A 17,510-nucleotide genomic window follows, 5' to 3' on the forward strand; every position below is an offset into this window, starting at 1 on the left:
TTTCTTGATCAATGTGACCCTTGTGCTTCATGACCAAAAACAAGCTTTTTTACATCCTGTTCTATTGCTGTGAGGGATAACTGAAGATTACCTCTGTCCATTATGTTAAGGCGATTCCGCGTTAGGCTGAGTAAATAATTTGCACAACTGAAATCTCATTCTACCAAATACTTCACTTCTCTCTTTTCTTTTTTCTTTTCTGCTTTCTTTTCTCAGTCATGTCTCAGTTTTCTTCACTTCCCTCTGTGGCCCCCTAGTCTTGTGCCATGGCCCCCCACTTATGTGATTTTTACCTGTGGCAATCAGAACTTGAAAGGAACGATGAAGACACTTGAAAAGTGTTTGAAAACTCTTCTTTGCAGCAGCTTCATCCCTACTTTAGAGATCGCTGGAGCACTCTTTAAGGGAGGGGGGAACATTTGCAAAGAGCGCCTGTTTTAAGGCAGACCCTGCGATCCCATCTGAGCATGGGAGGGCAGGGATTGCTCTTAAGTAGGTGCTCTTTGAAGCACTGCTCCAGTGGTCTTTAAAGGGAAAGGGAAGAGACTGCTTCAAAGAGTGCTGCAAAACATCACCTGTTTATTCATTGCTGTGCAATGGAGCAGTCTCTGTCAGTGCTGGTGTCTGCATAAAGCAGACCGATTCTAGCAGTGACTGCTCTGTTGCACAGTGATGAAGACAAAATTGGGTCTACCTGCTGTTGCTGATTCTTTGGAAAGCTTGTTCCATGCTGATCCTTTTTGGAGGTTGAAGGGATCAGGGCAGAGCATGCTTTTTAAGGAAGTCCCGCCCACCAGCTGATGCCACCAGCAATATCAGCTGACGGGTGGGTGGGCATTGCTTTGATGGAAATAGCCTCATGGGCCAAATTGCACCAGGCAGGCCCAAACCAGGCTAGAGTTTATAAAGGTTGCAGAACACACATGTTTTTTAAAAAGAATATGACAGACAGATTTTGTTAATGTTTCTTAATCCTCCCAGCTTGGACTTGGGATTCCCCACCCCTTAGTCAGTACCACACCAACTGTTCAGAATCATAATGGTATCTGGGACTGATGCCACTTCGGTGGGTCTGAGGAGATTGCCATGAACACTGAAATGTAGTTTAAAATGGCATATGAGCTGGCTTCTGGGGGAAAAAACTTCTTCAAAGTTTGGGGCTGTTATAGAGACAGTTACTGCTGGGATGTTATTGCCGCTTCCCTTCTCTAAAGTAGCTTGTTGAAGTCTGAATGTCAGTATTGCCATTTGTGTGCTCTTTCTCATGGGCATTTCTTAATTTCATCCAACTCTTCCCCTCTGAATTTGTGCAATGAGTCCTGGTACTTGCTTTAAAAGCAGTACTGTGCTTTAGAACTTGGGAAGTTAAATGGTGATGAAGGAGAATTCTTCTCAGCCCATGTAGAATGAATTCCCTTAACCCAAAAGGAACCACGGTCCTCCCACACCATGGTATATCTTGAATCTGGAAGCTGGAGCAGGGCTTCCATATTAGAAGATGGATATCCAGACCGAAATGAACCCTGACACTTCTCTTTCAAGAAAATAAGTACTGGATATGTGTGATTATTATGGACTTCTGCCCTTTGCTTTTCTTCCATGACTGAAAATCTTCTCCCTTGAGGATGGCAAGCTCTGGTGGAGGCTTCATATCTAAGAATATGAAGCAAAACAGTTGTATGTGGAAGCCTTACATGTGAATTGGTTTGGGAGACATCCCATCATCTCAATTCAATAAGAAAAGTATCAGTTAAACTTGTTTCATGTTACTGGCTGGGAAAGGGGCAATTTTGCCTTAGCCCCTGTATGAATTGCAGAGCTAGATTCTAAAATAGGGTTAATTGCTCATGCTCATGAAAATATATTTTATGTGTAAGAGGTGTATATACAGGTATATGAAATAAGCATGTGTGGCTAGGTGCTGGGTACAGCTGCATACATTTCTTGGATATATTTTAATATTTGATACATTGGCTCTTGCTGTTCTGTATACTTCCCTGTGCAGTTGGCGAGGGCCTGGGTTTTGCCACAGTAAAATATTAGCGAAGCTGTTTTACTCCAGAGCATTACATCTGCCTGATAGCCCTACAGCTACACAGCTTGGCAGCTTTGAAGATTTAAAAGGCGTCTCTCTCAAATACATGTTACTCTATGATGGGTTGGAAGTGACTGTTACTAACTTCTATTTGGCTGTAATGTATTTATTAATGACAATAAAAGGCGCTAGATGGAAAGATGGTAGTTATGGCAGGGAACCTCTAGGATAAATATAATGTTAGGCTACAAGGGCAGCTGCTTATTATTTTTGCAGCTTGGCTTTCCAGTTTCCGAGGCTTGGTCCATTGCTTTATGGAAGCAACATCTTTCACTTTTGCCATTTCCCCTCTTCTCTCTCCCCCTCCCCCGGTGCTAATGCACCACAGTGTGAACCAGCCTATTCTGTAAAAATCTCCACTTGCAAAGTGGCCCAGTCTTTAACCTTTATGTGTGCATGTGAGTGCATCTCTCTAACCAAAAATCCTTCTGTGTGAAGGTTATAAAATGTGTATTTACCTGACCTGCTCATCTTCAATTATCTTCTAATCTGGCCCTTCACTGGTCTCCCAGGTAAATACAGCTTTAGTTCTTCTTTAAGGCATATTATTTACCTCATTAAGTGTGTATTTTGGCACGTGCATTATTTACCCGATGGACTAACGGATACAGAGGAGCAGTTGGTGTCTGTTGTATAAATAACCCCTAATGTTCGCAAGGGACTCTGCCTCCTGCCTTTGTGTTTTTGGTGAAAAGTCTTTTCTGTTCCACCTAATGGTCATCAAAGGGTCTTTCCTGTTCCTGCTTGCAGCAGGAAGATGTGAATAATGTACATACTAATGGAGGGCAGGTCTAAAGCTTTGCAGTTTTCCACCGTAAGCAGCCTCCATCACCAGGAGGGAAGAACTAGCACTAACCTGCCAGGGGATGAACTTTATGACACAGTAAGATCTACTGAAAAGCTATGGATTTAAGTAGTGTGTGTAGATGCTGGTATTGCTCAGTCAGTATTGTTGGGTCCAGATGGGACCCAGGTGGCGCTGTGTGTTAAACCACAGAGCCTAGGGCTTGCTGATCAGAAGGTCGGCAGTTCGAATCCCCGCGACGGGGTGAGCTCCTGTTGCTCGGTCCCAGCTCCTGCCAACCTAGCAGTTCGAAAGCACGTCAAAGTGCAAGTAGATAAATAGGGACCGCTACAGTGGGGAAGGTAAACGGCGTTTCCGTGTGCTGCTCTGGTTCGCCAGAAGCGGCTTTGTCATGCTGGCCACATGACCTGGAAGCTGTACGCCGGCTCCCTCGGCCAATAATGCGAGATGAGCGCGCAACCCCAGAGTCGGTCACGACTGGACCTAATGGTCAGGGGTTCCTTTACCTTTACCTTTAGTAAGGGTGACTAAGCCAACTTAAGATGTGTGCTTGGTCTAACATACTAATGTATTGAATAATTTCACCCCACATGTTATGCTAGTTTTGAGTATAGACAAATGATTCGAAGGGTCTTAAAAGTTTAGGGTTGTTCTGTTGTGCAATGGAATTGCCCTCTCCTCTGCTCTGCAGCGCCCCCCTCAATCTGCTCCAGAGGTTTGGGAACCCCCCAGAGCATATTTTGGTGGCACACAAGGAGACGATGGGAAAGTGTCATTGCACTAGTGAAACTCTGCTCATGCATCATTGGATTCAACTCTGTTTCTCTGTTTTCAGTCCAAGCTTTAAACTTGGGAAGCCAAGTATGCTTCTAATCCTTCCTCAGTATTCCAGGGTACAATATTATAGGAAACCTCTGCAAGGCAGCAACTTTATCGTGGAGATCCATTTAGGAAAGATGCTGAAGATCAAGCATCTTGAAAAGGGGTTTTTTGGGGGTTGTGGGGTGGGAGGGTTCAGTGCCAAGGTCTTAGGCATGTGTATGCAGGTCTCTTGTGGTCAGAATAAGTTAACAAGTGAAGCTGCACAAATATGGTACAAGTAAGTAGCACTGAAGGTAGTCACTGATCAGTATGATTTAAAAGTTTATTAATCATATGTATACATAGTTTGCACTGATGCCAAATATCAGCAAACTTTTTTAAAACCACCACCACCATCTTGCTCCTCCAAGGAGTTCATTGTATGTACATAGTCTTCCCTGCATTGTATCCTCTGAGATAGGTTAGGCTGAGAGATTGTGACTGCTTCAGGGTCACCCTATGAGCTTCATACACTAGAAGGGATCTGAACATGTGTTTTCCTAGTTTATGTGCAACTCTACTCATTCTGTTCCAGGGGTCAGCAAACTTTTTCCACAGAGGGCTGGCCCACTGTCCCTCAGACCTTGTGGGGGGCTGGATTATATTTTTTGGGGGGAATCCCCCCTGACTCTCCCCTCCCTTCTCCACAGCTCTGGACGAGCCCCGGTGGCTACTTACCTGTGCCTTGCAAGTGGCAGGGGCTGGCGGCGGCAGAGGAACGATGAGTGGCACAAAAGGGCTGGCTCCGGAGGGGGGCTGCTTAAAATGGCGCTCAGGGTGGGGAGAAGCCAGGAGAAGGGGGTAGGAGGCGTTGCCGTGGTGTGTGTGTGTGTGGGGGGAATGGTGCAGCGTTAGATCAGAATCCCCCCGCCAATCCACGCAGCGGGCCAGATCCAGAAGGCAATTGGGCCGGATCCGGCCCCTGGGCCTTAGTTTGCCAACTCATATTCTATTCCATTTGTCATATCCATTGTTGAGTCTGAACTGGGCCAGGCATAGTAACTTTTAGTGTTGGCTGCTGATAGTTACTGTGCTCACCAGATGCTCTCTTAGCTCTATTTTTGCTTTTTGGTAGCAAGTATAAAAAAAATGGGTTTTGTGGGGCAGGGGTTAAGCATTTGGGAAGTGAGGTGTATAAAGGGTTTTTATTTCTCCTGTTTTATTGAACTGCATTATATGATATTTTAATAATTTGATTCTTGCATTTTTATTGTTCTAGTTATTTTGTTGTTGCTGTGGATCCTTTGTTTCAATGGCAGGGTGTATGTATTTTAAATAAATATTATTATAATAAGAGTTAATTTCTGTCTCTCCACCCAAATACTGCCATCATGGAAATACAAATTTTTGATCAATAAAGTGTGTATCTGGGAGTAACACCAGCTTCTTTCTCTCTCTCTCAAGTTCCAGATGCTGCTAGGTGTTCAATGGTAGCACTTGTCCGTACCACAGCAGCAAGGCTTCACCTCAAGTTACTCCCAAGAGCGAGGAATACTCTGCGCTCCCTTCTGCAGTTTTTCCCCCAGCGGTACGGTTCCACTACAACCGGGAAACTGGCGTCTCACGGCTTTGCTTCCATGGCAGCAATGTCATCCTTTCCCCCGCAGAGGTATCACTACTTCTTAGTGCTGGATTTTGAGGCCACATGTGACAAGCCGCAAATCCATCCACAGGTAATTGTTTGGCATTACTTTGTCTAGTTTTCTGCAGGAGACCTTCTGTTTGGCATTGAGGGCTTTGCAATCTGTGTCTTCCAACATGTTGCATCTGAAGAGTAGTTGTTTCCTAAGCATTTTTCTTTCCCTTTTTAGAGATATCTATATCTCACTAGGAGATAATGTAGAATCTGGATTAGAATATTCAGATCTTAGGCTTCCTCGTGAGCTCACACTTTGGCAATCCAATCTTACACCCTCAGTTGCTCATCTTTAAAATGAGAAACTGCTTACTATACAGAGTCATTATGAAGACAGAAACATATTCTGCATTTTAAAGTGCTAGAGAAATTCATAATAATTTGTCATATGTTTTCCCTTTGTTCACTGATCCACCTCTTTGTTTTTCTCTTGGCATGAGGAGCTTCATGATGCATTTTTTTTATTAAGCCTTTCCTCCTTAGAAAGCATGGACTCTGGAGGAAAGCTCATATTTTCTAAGTTGTGATAATGCATTTATTGTCCTTTACACTGCCTGTGTTCTTTTCAGTGGGAATAGCCAAGTCCCCTAATTTGCAAGATAGTGAAACGGCTTTGAGTGTGAATGTATGAGGTCTGCTTGCTGGATTTTACAGAGGAGCTGGAATTACAGCACCTCAAATTGTTGACTTTCCCTGTTTGCATTTTTCTCACTCAGTGGTAATTTTGAAGTCCATTGATCTTTACCACTTTAAAAGGTACCTACTAGCTGTTCTGGGTCTCTGGATCAATCTTGATTGCACAACTTGCTTCCGGAATTTTGGTTAGAATTTACCATCCTCAATGGAAAATACATCTGGAAACACTGCGTAGGTTCCCATATTGCCAGTTTGGTCTGTGTTTCTATGCAACACATACTTAATATTCTGCAATAAAAAATAAAAATTATTCAGAAAGTCAATTTTTTTTTTTGCTTGGGTTACTTGATTAAGAGTGCAATCTGATATGGGGAGGATTGGGGAGTGAAGCGGTGGATGGTCCACCACTCCCAAGCCCCTGCTGGCATGGACAGTCCAGGATGAGAGGTGTGGGGGGCATACTTACCTCTCCCCGCATTCATGGTTGTCTATTTTGGCTAGTGCCCCCTTCCCTGGAAGATCTATTTCCAGGCTTGTTTGGATGGGAGGACCATTCTAGGGGATGCCCATTGAATGGGAAGGGGCCTGGGATCCAGTGATTACAAGGCTGCCTCAATTGCACTCCCACCCCAGAACACCCTGTTTGGGGCCCCAATGCTGACTACTGTCAGTGGGAACACTGCCAACAGTAGATAAGTGATTTTTCACTAGCATAGTAATGGCCTCTGCAGCAGATGTGGCCCCAGCCGCTGGCGCTCTTTTCAGTCAGTAGAGGACAAGCTACATTCCCCACAGTCCTAACTCCCAGGTAGCAAGTTGATCTGGTGTTAGGATTGCTCAGTGAGTCTAATTAAAAATGGTGGCATTTACAGTTTGGGAAGTTATTCTGGCAGGGCGGTGGAAGGGAAAGAAACACCTGGGATACTGGGAGGCAGTACGAGTGCAGGTAGACCTAGGGAGATGCGTTAGTCCTTTCCTTCATGATCACCAGAAGCCCAAACAATATGTATCCCTTCTGGTTTCCCCTTCTAAATGCGAATCATCCAGCGTTATTCACAGCTAAGCAGGGAAAGAAAATTAATTTTAAAAATGAAAGTGGAGATTCTCAGGATATTGCATATGACTGTTATGTATTATGCAGCTGAGATTTCTATACTGTTATGGCTATGGAGATCTCTAGTCTCCCTGCTTAATATTTTGAATTGGAAAGGGTTGCTAAATCAAAATGAGCCTCCTCGTCAGCATGGTAATGAACACTCAAGATTGTAGGTTTCAGTAGAGCCATGTCATCTGGCTGTTTTTAATTCAGGTTTCCAGTTAGAATTGTGAGCCGATATGGTTAGTATATTTCCTTGGGCTGAAAAAGTGTGTTTTTCCAATATGCATTAAGCATTCAAGTATTTTAAACCTACATTAAGCACTTTCCTCCTCCTCCTAATGGGACCCTAGTGCTTGAAGGGGATTGTGGTGGATCAAGAACCCACCCCTTTTGTTTTGTCCTCTTCCCTAAAGTTATAGAATACTAATGTGGGTGGGGCATACTTAGCTTAAATGGGGGTATGTGGGGGGAATTGGAGGGTGGGGGATGTAGATTTCATTAAGGTCCCCTCCTTCTCTTTCCCCAATAATTGGTGCCCTGGAAAATACTGGAGTGATATTCGCTGTAAATCATGCTACCATATTCAGCTTCCTTTCTACGCCCTCTTCTTACTTTGAAACAAAGTAGTGAAACAAAGTGTTTTTAATCTGTGCCTCAGTTCTTAGAGAAGATGCAGCTCAATATTAGCCATTTTGTAGATATGCCTGCTTTTATGTTACTTTGCCTTGTGAAGAGGAACTACCGTAAGCCCGCAACTTACACAGGGGTTATGTTCTGGGGATCGTGCCTCTGAAGACAAAATCATGTGGTATAGTTGAGATCCATTGGGTTCATTGGTGGGTAGGATTGCCAAAGTCTTTTTTCCTGGAATCTTGGCCCCTTTCTGCCCCATTTTATTTTTTTGCCACACACGTAAAGCTGAATGTGCACAAGTTAAATGTACATAAGTCACAGGCTTACTGTAACCTGCAATAAACTGGCTAGAAACAATCTTCCCAAACTCCTGTGTGTCTGTGGGAAGGCGCAGTTGATTTTTTGAGAGTAATTCTGCAGAAAAACCTTAACTTTTCTCTGACTATTTCCTGTGCACCCAGCCTTGGGTGCAAAGTCCTGTCAAAGCTGTAAATTTGCTCTACCCTGTCCCTTTGGACTTGTGTTCATTTTGATGCAAAACCATGATGCATGTGGAGCTATTTTACAGCTGGTAGTAAAAATGGAGCATGAGTGGAATACTATTACTACAACTTTAAGGAGCTATGCCCCCCCAAGTCCTTGCTGTGGAATATGTAACAATATGTGCCGTTGCAGCTTGGCTATATATTTTGTGGGGAAGATAGTGCATTAAGGTTGGACGTTATTCAATTGGATCTTTTCATCAACTGTGCCCAGGGCTCACCTGCGCTTTGCATTCCTTTGTCTTGCTATGCTTTTTTTGTTGGAACCTGTAGAGACACTAAAGAGACTTTACTCAAAAATATCTTACTAAAAATGGAGCTTGCTCTGTGTGTCAAAGTTATATATCTTTACTTGTGTGCATTTGATGGGAATATAGAGAGGTGCTTTTGGAGAACAAGCTGATGTGTAGATTAGCTAACCTATGCTTGCAGAATCCTTTGCTGGAAATTATTTAAAGAGCTTCATTTTAGAGCCCTGGATTTCAGGACAGATTGAAGAACAACAACACCTGAACTAACCAGCCATTGCCCTTGTGAACTTCAGCATAAGAGGTTTAGCTTCAGGGCATAAGTCCAGGTTTATTCTGAGAAAGCTATTGTCTTAGAAAATGGAATGGAACTTACTCCTGATGGCTTACAGACTGAGAACCATGAGCTTTGTTTGGGACCAGCCTGTAGGATCAGGGCCATAAGTCAGAAATAAAATAGAGGGCCAGGCATGGCAAAGCTGGGATATGGAGCAAGTAGCCTAGAACCAGGGCTGTCCTGCCCATGAGGTGAAGTGAGGAGGTGCCCACATGGGCAGCGTACCTGCCTTGCCACCTCTGCCACCAGGCTACATTTTAGCCACACACAAATCAGAGGATTATGCAGGCAAGGAAGAGGCATATCACAGTTGAAGGATACGTTCCAGCCAGGCAGAAGTATTTTTGGAGGAAGCGTGACCTGGGGAAGAGCCCTGAGAACTGGACAGAGAGGCCTGTAGGACTGCATTCAGCCCATAGGCCTGAGGGTCCCAAGCTCTGCTGCATTCTGTTCATATTAAACTTGTTTGTTAATACCTGTTGAAGAGTCATTCTTGATTCCTGCCTTTTTTCTAAACATTTTTATAAATTCAGATTTTGTCTCTTTGTTTTCAATGTTGGTTGAACTATACAGATTTGATTCTTCACTTAAGGCAACCTGTGTAGTCTTATAGGCATTTGCATAAATTGTCTTTTTAACACTCTTCACCCCTGTTTCATTTATGAAAAAATGTATTAATTTTAAACTTGTCAACTTCAGCTCACACTAAGTAGTATGTTTTGTGATTCAACAGTGACCTCAGTGGATGGTTACTATACTGCATTTTGAGGTTCCTAAATTTTTGAATGATAATGATTTTGTGTTTAAAAGGGGGGTGGTATGAGTAATAAATTATAACTTGCCCTTCTCCAGCAGGTCCCAGGGCAGGTTACAACAGTTTGAACTTCAGACTTAAAAACAGTTAAAACAAACTACTGTACGATTATAGGGAATAGGGTGAGTTCTAAAAGCACACACCTCAAGTATCAAAGGCCAATTATTTACTGCAGAGTGAATGTAGCCTAGATATTATGAAGAAGGGCAACCAAATCATAGATATATTGTGGAATTGAACTTAAGAGGAGGAGATGCTTGGGACACAGTACTTTAAGTTAGTATTTTAAATTTAGGATTTATGAATGCTGTGAAATTGCAAAGGTTATGAATTGAAAAAGTTGCAGGGGAAAGCATAGAATTCAGAACTCTGGCAGCAGAAATTAGCATGTAATTGTCTTTGGTTCATTATCTCATGCCACTTTACTGTGTTGTTAATTCTTATTCATGGAACTTTTAAGCATTTATGTCATTGGCATTTTCTTCCTTCTCTTGCACATATACATTTGTCAATTCAGTTAAATTTAAAATTCTGTGTGCATGTTGTTACATATATAGTATGCATATTTATTTTTTCCAGGTAGGTGCAGCAAATGTAATTTGGAATTGACTACTCTCTACAAAGGCTTTTTGGTGTACCTGATTAACATACCGGTTTAAGTATTTCAAGACAGATGTGTTGAGCTAGAATGGCAATATATGTAAATGTGTGTTGGAATAGTTAATGACCCTTCATTAAACTAATACAGCAGTGGCTTTTCTTTCTTGTAATGAGTCTGTGTGGTCAGTTCTGTAGAATTTTTGAGGGTGTATTTGTGTGTCTCTTTGTGGGGTGGGGGCAGACGGCTGTTTAGCCATGTTGTCCATTACCCCTGGAGGCCAGTGTAGGACTGCTCAACTCAGCCAGCTCTCATTAAAATAATAATTAAAAATTCACTAGGCCAGTACTGTCCACATGCTGTCCCTTCTTCTAATTGCCTTTGAAAAAAAAGATGGGGGATGGTACCCCTGCCTTCTACGATCTCCGATTCTTCTATCACATCTCTTACTCCCCCTCCCCAACTTGGAGGCATCAACTCTCATCTGTCAAAGTGTAAATCAGCAATTAAAACACAAACAGCAAAATGCCAAAGATGACCTGGAGCACAAAGCGACTGACAAACAAGTCCGGACAAATCGGCGGATAATTTATAAGCATTGCCCTAAAATCTAATTATTTGGCAATTCGAATTTGCAGCCGGCCAGGGCTATGCAATAAATTTAACCCGCCATAAATTATTTAGGAGCAGCCTGTGGTGTAAATCAAAAACACAAGTGTTTGTTTAAGAAACAAGCTCCTTGTACATAAAATGACTTTTTCTTGTCTTTTTCAAAGAATAGGAGAAAAACTGTTGAATGAAATGAGCTGCTGCTGCTGAAACTCTTGACTTCCTTCCTCTCTTGGAGGTGCAAATAGAATGTCTTTTAAGTAAGGAATGCTGCCCTTTCTCTTATCAGAAAAATCTCTTACTATCAGCGGCACTGGTCTTTTTTATTGCAGGAGGAACAGTCAGCTCTTATTTTCCCGTGGAATCTTTCATTTTTTATATTTATAAAAATGGCAAGGGCGGTTGCGGGGGGCAGAAATACATTATTCTCAATTGCGGTTTTTTGAGCGGAATAGGGTAATCTTATCCACTGCCAATAAATTTATACTGATCTTTGAGTGCTTCTTGCCCACTGCTCAGATAAACATTTGAGAGTCTGAATGTTTTTGTGGGTATTTTATTTCTGTAATCTAATAAAGTTCTCCAATACTGTGGACAAAGTGTTCCTCTGTGGAAATCGGTGTAATTCTTTTCGTTGTGTTCCCAAGTCAAGATTTCTTCAGAAGTTGCTCAGGTAGTTAAGCTTGTAGCTTTTCCTTTCAGCAAGAAAGCTCGCTGTTTCTAGAGCTTTAGGGTTCCCCCCCTTTTCCTCGTCTTAGCGACATCATGCCAGGAGGTTGTGCTTTTTTTTTCTTTAGGAGGGTGGAGTGAAATATAGGGTGGGTTTATAGTGCTGAAATCACAGGCCCTCATGAATTTTCCTAATCCCTTGGAAAGGGAAGTTCTTTTAAGTTTTCAACAGGCCAGTTGAGATTCAGCCTCCCATCTGTTTCTTGACGACTTGTTGTGGGGCAGGCAAATTACATAAGGGGGCTGCCTGTGTGTGTGCGTGTGTGTTTTCCTCTGAGGGTGGTGGGTCAGAAACACTTCATGGGCTGCCAGCTCCTTAGAACGCAAGTACTGCAGACTTTTGTATACAAAATGATTTAAAGCAGGCATGTTTGGTAAGAGTATTTAGAACTTTTTTCTCTACACTCGTGTGTGTGTGTGTGTGTGTGTGTGTGTTGAGCTGATTTCTAGTGTTTCTCTTATAGGTTAGAATGAGAAACTGTGTTCCTACCATATAAATGCAAATATGTTTGTGCATGAGTTGGGGCTATGTGCAGACGTTTTCAAATCAAGTAATTGTACACAGATTTCATAATAATGGATAGAGAGAATTAAAAAGATTATTATTTAATCACCAGCAATTTGAATCCTTGCCTTCCTTTTTAGTTAGATTGTGACAGTGTGCATTACAGACAGAAACAGGTTTCGCTCTGTTTATAGCTTTAGGGAATGGCATAATAATTCCTTGAGTAATAGTTGTAGTATCTCATATTGTAGTGAACTTGTGCTGGCATTGTGGCAAAATCCTAAAGCAAAAATAGACAGTGCAGAATTAGGGCATACAACAGTCGTTGCTTTGTTGGAAAGTGTGCAGTGTGATGACTAGGCTCAGTGTTTGAGGTGCTGGTTTCATGGGGTTCTTTAAGCAAATGAGTGTCATGTCGTGGATTGCTAATCTGTCAACAGTGGGCTAAATCTGGGGTTTAATGCAGCACAAAAGACTTTGCAGGGGGTGGGGATTTCCTTTGTTAGGTCAGAGTTTGGAAGAGAGGTGGTGTGGCCAGAACACGGATAATATTCTGCTGATGGAACGTGCCTGACTTAAGTGGCATGATTCACTTAAAAAAAAAAAACAGGAATGCTAAGAAAGAGGGTGTTTAAGTTGGTGGAAAGGCAAAGGTGGATTGAACTTGAAAAATATGTTTTTTTTGTATTTGCACTACCAATTTGGTTCAGTCAGAAACCTTCTTAACTGTCCCTGTACCTCATGCGGTGCTACTGTTGCAGCACCAATTCCCTTTGCTCAAGCCAGATCAACCACGTGAACTTCCAGCCTCTCTCTGTTCTTCTTTCCCCATCAATTCTTGAATGTATTCTAGTACAGTACTTGAAAGCTGGCTAACTTGCCAGTCTGTGTCTATGTGCTCTGAAACACAGCCTGTTGTTTGTGTGTGTGTAAGTTCTTACCATTTCATAATAGCTCCTAATGAAATTCTAGATCTGTAATAACATTTTGGCTATCTAAAACAAACCATATGCTTGTAAAAAAAAGTGGAAACAGATCGGCTTTAAGCCATAAATTCTGGGTAATGGAGCGCCTTTTCTCCCTCTTTATGTTTGATAGATATTTTTGTTTCCGCAGGAATGTCAGCTCCTAATTTCATGATGTATCATGGATTTAGGAAAATGGAAATTAATAAAGGCATAAGATGAATGGCAGCTTTAAAGGTCCCAACACTTGTCTTTATTAGCAGGATGGACAGCAGGCTCCCCAAATTCTGCCGTGCTTCAAATGGAAGTTTTAAATGGAAAGCGCAGGGTGTCGCAGGTTACATTTCATTGTGGGGCTGGTTAACATTGTTAGTGAGCAGTGGTGCTGATTTCATAGGGCTGGTATCTGTTGTTGTAGATACCGGTGGAACAAACATTGTCAGACATTGGAAGAAAAAGTCATGGCTCTCACTCTCTCTCTGCCCCCCCCTCCATAATCTTTGGGATAACAGCCAGGAAAGCCAAGAAAAGGAGGTGGGGAAGTAAAGCTGTTGTATTTTTCCCGAGGGCATCTGATTTTTTTTTAAGTCAGTCTTTTGTAGTCTGATAGTTTTCATAGGCCAGCAATAATTTGGACTATCATAAAAATTTTCATACTTGTTCATTTTATTTCCTCCAGCTGTTTTAAACTAGCCCTCCTGAAGTTGTGCTGCTTGCCTGGGTCTGTCTCCCTTAATGTCTAAGATCATCTGTTGTCCCACGAATTGACCTGAAGAGAGAGATTTAGACAGGCTTGATGCTGTTAAAAGCCCTATCACTGACAGACCCTGTCCACTTCTTGCTGTGTGTTGCATGAGGCTTGTGGGTGAGCAGGGGGCTTATAGCGTGGTGGGTAAAGGGAAGCTTGAAGGTGGGGTATATACCCATATGTCGTTTTTCTACCTCAGGAGTGTTCCTTTAGGTGAATTGCACAGGATGAGGGGAGAAGCAGGACATTGCTGGAGAAGAACATCTGCCACTGACTTATTTCCCAGTCTTCCTTCTGCACCCCTGTGAGCTAAGCCAGGGTTTTACTTATCATAGTAACCAAACAGAGCCTTTGGCTTGTCTCTCCAAGCCCTGCAACAAACCCTGGTTAAAGCTTGTGGTTGTATTGAAATAGGAGCAGTGACACGTTGCTGTTTAATACAATATATGCTATGTTAAATTATGACAACCAAGCTCATGCAAATTTGTTATCAACTGTAGATCCCACTCATGTGCATGTTGAATCAAAAGTAAATTGAGCAAAGTTATGAACGGGCATTATCAGCACATCAGTTTTACAGGCATACTCTGCTCTAGTTGTGGGCATATGAATGCAGCATGTGAGCCTATAGAAAGACTAGAAAGCTTACATTCTGCAGAAGTCAAGGTGCAAGCTCTTAATTTCCAATCTCTATATTTTTTGGTGCCTGAACGCCTTTCTTAAACTAAAAATATTTTGATTTCTAAAATGCCTCCCACGGTTTTTTTTAAGGAAATCCAGTGAAGTGCACCTTCTGTAACAGTTATCACCCTTCATGTAATTGCTGATCACTGAACAGGAATTTAGTGTGTGTTTATAGCAAGTGGTAAAATTGTACCTATTGAATTTTGTCCTGGTCATGTACTACTCTTGTCTTAAAAGATGCATTATCTATTGGCCAGAAACAAACAAAAAAGTTGGAAGTGGCAAAAATCACTCCAGCCAAAATTTGTAAACTGCTGTAACTAAGGCATTTTAATCTGAATTATTTGAAATTTGTACAAATGGTTTGTCCTCATCATGGAAATTCCCCATACTAAAATTCATTTGATCTGACAAATAGTATCTATTTTTCCTAGCAGTATAGTTTTCTTTGCTTTATAATAGCAGAATGCTGAAAAGCGGTTACACCTTAACTTTACTCTTGACTGTTTAATATTTTTCTGGTTTTTTTTCATACTTTTAAATTGTAAATAGAAAATTTTTCCTCACTCTCCCTATCGCTCTACAGTTCTCCTGCCTCTGATATACAGGGTGGTGTTGTGATAATTGCCTCTCCTAAATGTAGTTTGCAGGATTGGAGCCCTGTATTTCCCATGTTTTAATAATTTTTATATTCGTGCCCACCAGATAAAAGCTTGATATGATTATGTACAGAATTTAATCATAGGTTCCTTTTTTCTTTATATTCCTTTTTTATTTCCAAAGGAGGGATACACAGTCAAAATCTTAAAGTTGTTTGTTGCTTTGTCAGCATACTGATGTAATTGCCTGACATGTATGACCTCACAAGTCATGATGGGCAGTGGTGGTATGGTCAAGGCCCAAAAGCTTTGTTTAGTGCCTGCAGCAGCAGCAGTTGGCTTCTTAAGATGCAAATGTTGCTTGGCAGAGGAGCTTTTTCTTTTTCTCTTTCGTCTTCTTTTCCCTCTTCCAGATGTTTTCAGGCAGTTTTTTGTTGTTGTTTTTAAACTAATTCTATTCATGTTTTAAAAATTTATGAAAGCACTAATAAAAATGTCAAAGTGGTAAAAATGTTAGCTTTTGCTGCGCTTTGATTAAATTTTGCAAACTGTTTTTGAATATTAAAAAGCAATTTTTTTTATTCTCTCTTCTCTCCACAAGTGATTTGAGAGGCTGGATGCTTGGCTATCACTCAGTGGGCTCATTTGCACTCCAGAGCCCCAGCATCATGCTTCTCTATTAAATAACGCAGACAAATTATCCTTTAAAGACACCAAGCAAATTGTCACTCCTCTTACATTAAACTCGGGAGGGGGTGGAGTGTGGAGGAAAGAGACAAAGGAGTTTATCGTTTTTATTCCTTGGGTGTTTTTTTTAAATTCCATGTGTATATTTTAATAATTGCTAAATCTATCATAACTGCATTTGCTTAAACTTTTTATTAACAAGCCCATGTAAATTTTTGATTTTTCATATAGTTGAACATGCTGTTGTTTCTCTTTCCCTCTTATCAGTATAAATTTGCCACAGAACATAATAATGTCTACAGTGTACAGGGTTATGTACATGAGTGTGTGTGTATATATGGATACGGTGTGTGGGTGGAAGATAGAGTCTAACATTTGTCTTGAGTTTCTATGGAAGAGTTTCTCAAAAGCGGAAACCCAACAGGCTGTGCCTGCAGTTCTAGATATTTGCACCTAGGACAAATGGGATGATACTGTGGTATGCGAGCTGATGTTTATTTGTATATTTACATGCAATGTACATTTTTCTCCCTTTCCTCTATTTCATGTGTGTATTCTTAGGTTTAAAACCCCCTTGGGTAGAAACTTGTGAAGCCTGCTCTTTGCAAAGTGTCATGTAACAGATGGCCACATATAATAAATAATGATAATATTTAATACTAACAATTTTAATAAGATCTACAGAAATGTAGTAAACAGGCAATAGCAGACAATAGCATTTTCTACTTCCAGAACATCCCACAGAGCCAGTCCAGGAGAATATAATGGTTGATGGTATTAAAAATAACTAGAGAGATCAAGCAGATGAAGGAATGCCACACTCCCTTTATCCCTCTCCCAGTAAAGGTCATCCATCAGGGTGATCAAGGCTGACTCATTCCCAAAAGCAGGTCTGAAACCAGACTGAAATGGGTCTAGATCGGTTTCATCCAAGCATGCCTGCAGCTGCACACATCATAACCCTCTCAATCAACTTCCCAAGAAAGGTGTATTAGAAACTAGTTGATAGCCAGACTAGTGGGCGCAGGGTGAACTATTTTAGGCATGGACACACTACTGCCTCTTTCAAAGCAGCAGACACCACCCTGCCATTCACCATGCTTGGACCTACCTAGCCATGCTCTTCTGGCTAGGTTTTATTATCACTGAGGAACTGAGCTCAAGTAAGCAGTTTTGACGCATAGCTGCAAGCAACTTGTCAACGTTCTCAGGCTGCATCAACTGAAACTGATCCCACAAAGCCCAGCCAGTTGTGACATTAGACACCTCACATGGTTCTCCACCAACTAGGGCATTAAGATCACTGCAAAGCAGAGTGACAGCTGGCTAGTAGAGGATGCAGTGGCAGCAGCAAAATAGGCCTTCTTTGCTGCCTTCCCTGCCCACATGGTAGGCACAATTGTGTGCCCTAACCAGTGTGTGGTTGCCTTCTGTGCAAGGTTTTTGAGAGTGTTGTGGCTGCAAAAAAGAAGTCCTGGAGAAGGGATGTAGTAATAAATTGAACTAAATTTGCCCATCTGTGTAGAACGATGTGGTCCTTTGAGAAAAATCCCTTTGCCTTGGATCCATCCAACAGAGCCATAACAGCAGGGAATTCTGCTCATGTTGCTGCAGTCTTCTGTGTTGCATTCAATGACCTTCCTGAGTGGTTTTCCGAGGGGCGCAGGGAGCTCAGCAGGA

The 17,510-nt window shown here is 41.8% G+C and overlaps 1 protein-coding gene across 2 annotated transcripts in view; it reads left to right on the forward strand.

Annotated features, from left to right (window-relative positions):
- Positions 1 to 17,510, forward strand: part of ERI3 (ERI1 exoribonuclease family member 3) — a 189,114-nt gene that overhangs the window by 9,775 nt on the left and 161,829 nt on the right. For both annotated transcript variants that reach the window (XM_035121856.3, XM_088673312.1), the window contains exon 2: positions 5,166 to 5,434. In XM_035121856.3, the coding sequence (XP_034977747.3) occupies positions 5,189 to 5,434 (246 nt within the window). In that variant the 5' untranslated portion in view covers positions 5,166 to 5,188. The remainder of the gene's footprint in view (positions 1 to 5,165; positions 5,435 to 17,510) is intronic.

Source organism: Zootoca vivipara, chromosome 7 (genome assembly GCF_965207765.1).
Source record: "Zootoca vivipara chromosome 7, rZooViv2.hap1.1, whole genome shotgun sequence".
Classification (NCBI taxonomy): Eukaryota; Metazoa; Chordata; class Lepidosauria; order Squamata; family Lacertidae; genus Zootoca; species Zootoca vivipara.